The 10001-nt window shown below is 33.7% G+C and overlaps 1 protein-coding gene across 1 annotated transcript; it reads right to left on the minus strand.

Annotated features, from left to right (window-relative positions):
- Window positions 1-4095: 4095 nt before the first annotated feature.
- Window positions 4096-5301, minus strand: LOC146917946 (F-box/kelch-repeat protein At3g06240-like). Its single transcript, XM_085721961.1, has one exon. It carries the CDS (start codon window positions 5299-5301, stop codon window positions 4096-4098), a length of 1206 nt encoding a protein of 401 aa, XP_085578087.1.
- Between the last annotated feature and the right edge of the window lie 4700 nt (window positions 5302-10001).

Consider the following 10001-nt stretch of genomic DNA (forward strand, 5'->3'; position numbering starts at 1 on the left):
TCGACAAAGATTGTAAAGTATTTTCATATCCCTTCCACAAAAAATAGTATTCCATATTATTTTATTGATATAAATTACTCATCCTTAGTCTTTGATCAATTGTAACAAACGTGAGTAAAAAATAATGGAAAAGATTGGACTTTAAATCCTATAAAAAAAAGATTAGTAACAAACGTGAGTAAAAAATAATGCTAAATATTGGAATTTAAATCCTCTAAAAAAAATTAGTAACAAACGCGAGCAAAAAATATTGTTAAAGATTGGACTTTAAATCCTCTAAAAAAAGATTAGTAATAGACGTGAGCAAAAAATATTGTTGAAGATTAGACTATAAATTCTCTAAAAAAAAGATTAGTAACAAACGTGAGCAAAAAATAATGTTAAAGATTGAACTTTAAATCCTCTAAAAATATATTAGTAACAAACATGAGAAAAAAATAATACATGTTAAAGATTGAACTTTAAATACTCTAAAAAAAATATTAGTAACAAACGTGAGCAAAAAATAATGTTAAAGATTGAACTTTAAATCCTCTGAAAAAATATTAGTAACAAACGTGAGCAAAATATTATGTTAAAGATTGGACTTTAAATCCTCTAAAAAAATATTAGTAACAAATATGAGCAAAAATTAATGTTAAAGGGCAGACCATTCCCAATGTCGAAATCTATCTTCCACGACATGTTTTCAGTCATGGTCAATTATATGTAGTTTTGTCGAGATGAGTTTCTCAAAATTCAACAAAAGTTCTCATTAATGAAGGACAAACAGAAGGAGAAGATGTTACTAATTACTATTAGAATAAACAATAAAAGATCATTATTTTTTCTTTATTTTATATGCAGACAAACTAAAATCTGTTGAGTTCATAAATAATTGTTATATAACTTGACAATATTTTGTTTATAAATCAATATATCAATAATTTTCATTAATATTTAAAAATTTAAAAAATTTAATCAAAATTATACAAACAAACATAATAAAATAATCACATGCGTTAGTGCAGTAGAAAGAGCGGACAGACGGGCACGATAGTGCCCGTCTTTCTGCTAGTAATAATAATAATTATAATAATAATAATAATAATAATAATAATAATAATAATAATAATAATAATAATAATAATAATAAGCACTTGTTTTATATAAACACTTGTTGATATGCATCTTTTGGATCTATTGAGCAAAATTTAGGATATGGTTTACTTGTGTTTGTCGGCCACAAGCCATGCAACGTGAACTTGCTTCGCGCTGTTTTACTGCACAACCTACCTTCATGCAAACAAACAGTGGGAGGCCATTCCGGTGATAGGAGAAAATATTCATGTCCAAATATTGAAGACATTAATCAGAGAGCTATGCAAACACAACATAAAATAAATTTGATTATGAGAAAATTCATCATTGTTATGACTTATGAGAGAATTGTTTTATGACTAATGACTGACTATGACTATGACTATGCATGTAAAAAAAGTCTTAGGAATTAATTATTGGCTAAAATATGGTTTTGGTCCCTACAAATATGTCTCATTTTGGTTTTAGTCCCCGTAATTTTTTTGATGTTTTTGGTCCCTGCAAAATATTTTGTTTTTGAAAATAGTTCCTGGAGGGACTATTTTCAAAAACATAATATTTTGCATAGACCTTTTTAAAAATCAAAAGATTTTGCAAGGACTATTTTTCTCATAAATGAGTTCAGTCATCATATGCCACGTGTGCAAATCATCACAAAAGTGGGCCAAGGACAAAAACCAAAACGAGGTCTATTTGCAGGGACCAAAAACAACAATTTTTTTTTTATAGGAACTAAAACAAAAATGAGTCATATTTGTAGGACCAAAACCATATTTTAGCCTTAATTATTTTCTCCCAAAATTATTGCCATGGAGTATATGTGGAGGAGGAATATTTAATTATTTATAGTCTAATTATTTAATATTAATAGTTTCTATAATTTGTATTATCATCAATAATTCTAGTCTAATTTCTATATGTGAAATACTGATAACTAGACGCATTAATATTCCCTTTTATCATGCATCATTTTGCAAAACATATAAAATAGTTTTAGAAGTTTTTTGTTTATTTGATGTAAAATAAAGAGAAATACAATCCTTCTCTTCTGTATTCTGATTTGATGAAATTAAGAGAAAATAAAGATGTACAGACAAAAATTACCTTATTGAATACGATAGACAAATTGAACATCGCTACAAGAAAACAACGTTTTTTGCGTCAGCCGGAAGCCCACTCTAACAGGGCTAAAATCGAAGCTAACAGGGGCCAGGCATGCTAAAAAGTTGAAGCTAATGGATGGCGTCGGCGTCCCTGAGTCTAAGGCTAACATAGCGCCGGCTAAGCTGAGTTTAAACCGACTCTACTATTTGCCGAGGCTAACAAATCTAACATAAAAAATGTCGACGGAATCATGTAGAATCAGTTTGGGTAACACTAAAGTCAACTTCATTCAAGTCAACCAAATCTTATATAGTCGGCCCCACCAATGTTAAAGTCAATATTATTAGAGTCGGCATTGTGATAAAGTGGTTTTCCACACCGGCAGGTCAATCTCTGATGTGATATATGATAAATTAAGCCAAATAACCATTTGTATATAAATGTATTTAATATTACTTTTCATATTCAAAGATAAATTGATAGTATTAATAAGAGGTATATTTGAAAAAAGAGTAATAAATGCATATAATAATTTATAAGTGAGTCTTATATTAAAGCCGAGACAACCATTTTTAATAAGTGATCTTATAATTAGGGACGAAGAGAGGACAAAGAAAAGCTTCTAAACCGTTTCGAAGAGGAAGTTGTATGCCATATCATGTAAAATATGAATTTATTTTAATATAATATGTATATACCAAAGTCTAGATAAAAATAAAAACAAAGAAGAATGGAAAAAGATGAAGTCAAATAAAAATGGATATTTAATAATCAAACTTTATTCAACCTCAAGTACTATCATTTATAAAGTGGGTTAGAGATAAGGTTTAGATTGAGCTTATAATTGCTCAAAAAAAAAAAAAAAAGATTCAGCTTATAAAACCTAAATAATTCTCACTTTCCAAAAGCTTGATATGTGGATTGAGTTAGGTACAATATTCAATATGATATCGAAGTCTATCTTATATTCATTAGTGTCACAATACTTTTCAAGTTCAGAATATAGAAGATTGGAAATCCATGATATCAAAGTCTATCTTAGATCCGCCAGTCAGGACTACGTTATTATAGTCTATATTTGTGCTTATTTATGACTATGCCTACTAAACAACACTCAAATGGAATTATTTCAATCATGTAAAAAAAGGTCAAATTGATAGATAATTACTTCTCCATAGTTTCTCTTTTCTTTTCAACAAAAATCAAAACAGATTCTGCAGTGTAAATAAATCAAACAACTGAACTTGAATGGAAAGACACCACAGCAGTAAAATTTGTATAGTTCAAAACTCAACTACATATTATGTTATCCATTTTCCTATTCTTCATCCAACCAAAAAAACTCTTGTCTTGCCTTATGCTACCATGTTGTGTATCAAAGACATTTTGTGTTTTTTTATCATAGACATGTGAATGATCATGTATGTATGTGTCTGTGTGTGTTATATGAAAAAAATAAGGATCTTCTAAACAATACACCACTGATACATTTAACTTAGGTCACCTTCCAGAATTTTCTGTAATTAGTTTTGGTATGTTGCCCTAACAACCAAGAGAAGACAGATTATGGAAATGTCATAATTTATATCATGATCAAAATCTAAGTTGACTTTCAATTAAGACATACCAGAGGATCTTCTAATTAGGTTATAATTGATCAGCAAGAATTTTACCAACAGCAAGCAAAAAGATGCTCTACATGATACTAGAGGTCAGTAAGGAAAAAATATCAAACTAAAATCCATAAACCAAAATTCATATCATCAATCAATTTATAACTTGGCTTGAAAAAAAAACTATGAATTCCGAAACCTGTTGATATATGACAAGCCAATTAGCATACAAGGTAAAAACCTAATAACAATTGCCATAAACCTCTAGGGTGAAATCTGAGAATAAAAAAGAAAATAATTAACCATTTATTCCTCCAATGTGAAGATGGCTTTCCTTGTAAATGACTACCTGACAAAAATCCATATCGCCTTTGATACCAAGCTCCTCCATCTTCTGAGTTCTCACGTTAAGCCAAACCAGTTCGTCATCATCTCTGATAAAAAATAAATCACCATTCTTTCCCACTCCAATAGGATGATCAACGCCATGAAAAGGCCCAAGAATGAAGAGTTTAGTCCAAGACTCCTTTACACCAACTTCACCCAAAATTGATATGTGAAATGTAGCAGATTTGTTATAATATGAGATCAAAGCAATGTTGTCATTTAACACCGTCAAGTGTATCTCAGGTCTAATCTCACATTCAGAATAAAAATTATCAGTCAAAACTAAGGGTATGACTGTTTTACAAAACACCTCCTTGCTTAAGTCAAAGGACACCAAATATGGGTCATTATCATCATTGTCGTCGTCAACCCACCAATGACACACTCCATTCAAGTACATATAGACACCTACATTAGTCCTCATACCACAAGGCATATCCAAATCAAGTTTCCTCCAAGAGTTACTTCTTAGGCTGTATATCTCCCACACATTGTCCCTTGACACGCTAGTTGGCAAACTTAATGCATCACGTTCAATTTCATAGTCAGATATATGTAAATAATAATAATGTACATGTCGAATGACCCTATAGTCATCTCTAACACTATCATAACCAAATCCATGAAGCGTATACCGAGCAAACTCATAACGTACCAAGGGCTGTAACTCAGCAGGGCTTTTAGGAAGGACCTTAAATTCATCGATAGTTGGATTCCATAATACAACAACTGTACCACTACGGTAAAGGCAAACAATTCCGTTAATAACGGGACCCAATATAAAACCAGAGTTGTTTCGCTCTTTAAAAGGAGGTGATGAGCCTAACTTGACTTTATTCTCAAACCTCTCACCAGAAAGAAAATACAACACATGCCGATCTAATGGATTTGGCAGAGTCTGTTGTAGGAGGAGACAAGAACCATCGTCCTTGTAAGCATCAGATATGAAACTATTGCGATACATGTTCATGAAAATAGGGTTTTCAAATAAGCATGACCATGATCTACTCACGGAACTAAATCTCTTCAAAGATTTTAGAGGCAATTTCGAGAGAATGGAAAGTCCAATATCATTATGAATATGATTGCTAACCTTTTCAATTGAAAGAGAATCCATCGATTTCATCATCGTAGCGAGTGATAGCCTCTGATGCGAAGAACACTGTCAAACTCCACGGTAGCGATTGGTGTGACATGCAATTAGGGTTTTCAAATGATTTCTCGTTTTCTATTTACGCTATCAGCTTATATAGAAAAACCAAATTAATTTTTATTCCAAATCTATTTTTTTTTACTCCAAATCTAATCTATATGAGGCTGTTATTTACTCCTAATATTTATTATTCTTTTGATTAGTTATCTATTTTATTTTAATTCTGTCAAAAAAATCTATTTTATTTTAATTAAATTAGATTAGATTTTAACACCCGAAAAAAAAGATTAGATTAGATTTTTATATAAACAATAAAAATTTGTTAAAAACCTGGAAACAACCTCTTGTGTAAAAAACAGGGTAAGACTGCGTACAATACACCAAATGGTGGGACCCCTTCCCGGACCCTGCGTATGCGGGAGCTTCAGTGCACCGGGTTTGCCCTTTGAATAAAAAATTGTTAAAAAGAAATTGACTATCATTAGTTTGGGACTTAGTAAGCTTCATTTGGTTCGATTTTTGCTACCGTTCCTCTTGAAATTCAAATTAAATCAAACCAATGAAAAATGAGTTTTGTTTGCTGTAAGTTCAATCATATTTACATTTAAAAAAAAATTTAAAAACTTCACTTCATCTATCGACACAAACGTTAAAATCAATTTTATGAAGAAAAATGATTAAAAATCAATCCAAAAAAAGTAATAGAATAAAATGTTATGTTGAAATTATTTTAATATGATAACGTTATATTTTAACTGAAATTATTTTTTTCCTGAAAAAAACTTATTTCAAAAAAGTAAGTGTGGTATAGACTATAAAGCAATGTTCTTGTTTTGGCCAAGGTTCAATCCTCGCATCTAAAGTCCATTGACAAAGTTGAGCCTCAACAAGGCGTACAAATGCGGTTGTGGATCACCTATGCATGAAAAGAATCGTGAAACACCAAACAATGCGTTCAAAGCCAATATGAGCTCGTTAAGTAAAACAAACGGGCACCCGACCCTTGTGCTATAAGGGTGTAATCATCAAAACATCCATGCTCATGCAGCCAGCTGAAAATCTATTAAAAGAGCAATTCACTACATAATTAGGTATGCATTATCATTATATCGAAAAAGCCTTAAAACTCTTTGAGAACCGATTGACTTCAGTGTTGGAGTGTTTTATCTAGTACACAACCCAACGCTAGTGAAGATGTAACATCCCGCGTATTAGGAATTAACGTAATGTCTGAAAACGATACAAATGCGCACGTTTAAGCAGAAGGGTATAATAGTCATTTGAGCTTAAGGACTATATAAGGAAATTGGGTCCAAAATCTTCTTTTTTCATTCCATTTCCTCACTCTAGGTTTACAAACTTTTCTCTTCCTCTCTTCCCTCTCTAGAAATCAATCCAAACCTTCAATCCTTGCTCAAAATTGTTCAAGATTCATGATGTATGTGATCAAGTGAGCTTTGGGTGTAGGGGAGCAAGCTTTTCAACTAGTTTCCTTTTTCAATCAAGAGTAGTGATTTCTAGGGTTTTGGTTTGAGCTTATAATCCTTTTCTTTTGGATAAGGTGAGTTCTATAGTTAAATTACCTACCTATGGGTTGATTTTTCTTGTGATGGAATCATGTATCTATGTATATTAGCTTCTATGAAACTTTCTTAACCCCAAAGTTATTCTTGAGGATTACATGATAAATTGCCATGAAACATGATCTTGTATATGTTTTTGTAAGCTATTTTGAGTACATAAACTTGTTAACAACATTTGGAATGAGTTGGTACATATAGGAGATGAAAATTTGGAGTTTTGGGTCGAAAATGCCAAAAATCCGCAGCTGGAAAACGCAGGTTCGCAGCGCTGCGCCTGAACAAGGGCGCTAGGCGCCCTGAATAGGGATGGCAATTGGACCCAAGCCCATTGGGTACCCGCAAAAAATACCCACGATGGGCGGGTAAATACCCGCATTATTGGGTATGGGCCTGGGCACGGGTAATTACCCACAAATTTGAACGGGTATGGGTGCGGGTACGGGCACTCTAGCGCCCACCCCGCCCCATGCCCACACATTATATACACCATGCGAATAATTTTATTTATATTAAAGTTAGTTAATTAATCCTAAGTCTTTGATATTTTTTGTAACATGCACTTGTTTTTTATATTTTAGATGCTTTTTATTTGGCCAAATAATATGATGCGTAATATTTTATATGTTGATTTAGAAGATTTCATATCATATTTTAATTATGTTGTGATATTTTTTTTGTATTTATTATCTTTTTGTTGTGAAAGTGCGGGTAATGGGTGCGGGTACGGGCACTTAGATACCCATAGGGTATGGGGACGGGCACCAAACTTGTTGCCCACGAGGGTATGGGCCCGGGTATGGGGATTTTTTTAAAACGCGGGTATGGGGATGAGCACTATGGTACCCTGCCCAATGGGTACCCATTGCCATCTCTAGCCCTGAAGTCAGAGAGCTAGCGCTAGGCGCCCACCCTCTGGCGCCAGGCGCCCCTGACAGGGCAACTTTCGTGTTGTTTTGTGCTCGGGTGCTTGGTGCCAGCCCTGTGGGGGTCCGATGCGATCGCTTTGAACTATATTTTTGCTGTTTTCACTCATTTTACAACTGGAACAAACTTGACTTGGTTTAAACTTTGAATTTCTAAATGGCTTGTTTCTTGGGTTATGGCATTTTTGGTCCTCAGAAATTAATAGAAGAATGTACCAACCGTAATTTGAGCTTGAATCGAGAATCATGGCAATTTTAACGTGTGTCACAAGGACGTCTAAAGAGAGTTTAAGCATGATGGGTAGTGATGATCTAAGGAGGAGATTGAACATAGAGCCTTGGCATAGTCGTCAAGATTAGATTGTCATATTACCTTCTAGGTATTATGAGTTGTGATACGAAGAATATCTTCTATGCCTATGAACAAGTATGAATATGTATGTATATGAACATGACTAATATAAGATGTAGGTGCTCGTGTCTCTTGTTATCCACGTCAGGGGGATACGAGAGGTTCCCGACCTAAGGGGAACGATTTAAGCCGCAAGGGACCCGCACGACACTGAGGGAGTCCGATGTGCCTTAGCTAGGTTTACATCGGTCATGTATGGGATAGTTCTCGGGGTTACTCCACCCGGGGCTCTCCGTAAAACGAACCAAGATAATGTTGTTTGACTCACGCTAACATAATGACTTAACGAATATGACATGCAAGATTTTGGTTATGTTAGATATGAACAAGTGTTGGCATAGAATATGAAATGAATGTTTTACCGAAGACGAACTTAGTTTTCCCTATTCGTCCGGTATAGGATTGTGGCATGAAATATAGTGTAGGCTTCGGTGCGTCTAACGTATCTTGGCAAAGCGGTTCTAGGATCCCTTTGACCGCCATGACACATATGATATAGTAAAGCCTATAACATGTTATGAAGAATATAAGACGGAATCTAGTGTGCACATCCGTCTAGACAAATGCCCACACACGTATAATCAACCGATAGGTTGTATCTTAGACACGTGGTAACCGTAGGTTTTTCCCCAAGGTTATCACTAGCCTAGGGCTAGGTGGAACTCACTGAGGCATTATGTCTCATCCAACTCCTTATTTGTTCAGGTTCACAGGTTACGCAAGGTAAAGGTAAAGAAAAGGTCGTGGAATGATCGTGTTCTCTTGGAGCCATATTGGTGTAGATTAAGGATGTCTATGTTACATTATAAGTTGTGATATTTTATATGTGTAGTATTTGTACCTTGTTGTGACAAAAAAATCTTGGTGTAATGATGTAACATAAGAACTTTGGAGTGTTGTTGTATCCAGACTCATGACTTAATGTGGTTTCAATATTGTAAAATTAATGTATCCAATATCAGTTCTAGCACTCCTATGAATATTCTATATATTTTCATTTATGGGTGTTACAGAAGAACCATTGTCAACCGTCACATCAGCTTCATAGCACCCACTTTGCTCGTCTCTTCTAATCGTGTTCAAGAACAAGTAATATGTGAAAGACATCATAATTTTTTTTGATGTTGAGTGTCTTTAAAGATTTTAATGTAAGTATTTTCACAATTATAAAATTATTGGCTGGAATATTTAATCAAATGTCCTCCCTGTGGATATAATTTCATTGGTTATGTTGATGGCACCGCTGCAAGTCCAACAACAATTGATGCAACCTACACTCATTTTCATTGTATTTTTGAACACGTGTGGTTTTTTAAAATCGTATGATCGGAAGAAGTTCACATGTTTTTATATCGAAAGGTTTAGACGGTCTATAGCTTGCAACGGCTAAATTAATTTTGAGGTTCTCAATATCATCTTTATAAAAAAAATAAAAAAAACTATAAATTTGTTCGGGAATTCAGGTGTGAATTTATAAATTTTGAGTATTGGATTGGTGGAATGTTCAAATTCCAATGTCCTTGGATTGGTGTATTAATTTAGTGTCCTTTCAGTCCGGGTGATGTAGTTAGGGATGTTAACTTAGTATGGAATTGGAAATTTACAGGTAAAGTGAGAAGTAAAATATCTTGGTGTCCTCCTCCGCCAAGCGTGTGTGGAAATGGAATATTGACGGATACTCAAGGACAAAGCCTGGTCTGGCAAGTATAGGTGGAGTCTTGAGAGATTGTGGACTGTGCTAGCTCA

This window comes from Medicago sativa, chromosome 6 (genome assembly GCF_051527215.1).
Source record: "Medicago sativa cultivar Bolivia chromosome 6, Bolivia_mono, whole genome shotgun sequence".
In the NCBI taxonomy this organism is placed as follows: Eukaryota; Viridiplantae; Streptophyta; class Magnoliopsida; order Fabales; family Fabaceae; genus Medicago; species Medicago sativa.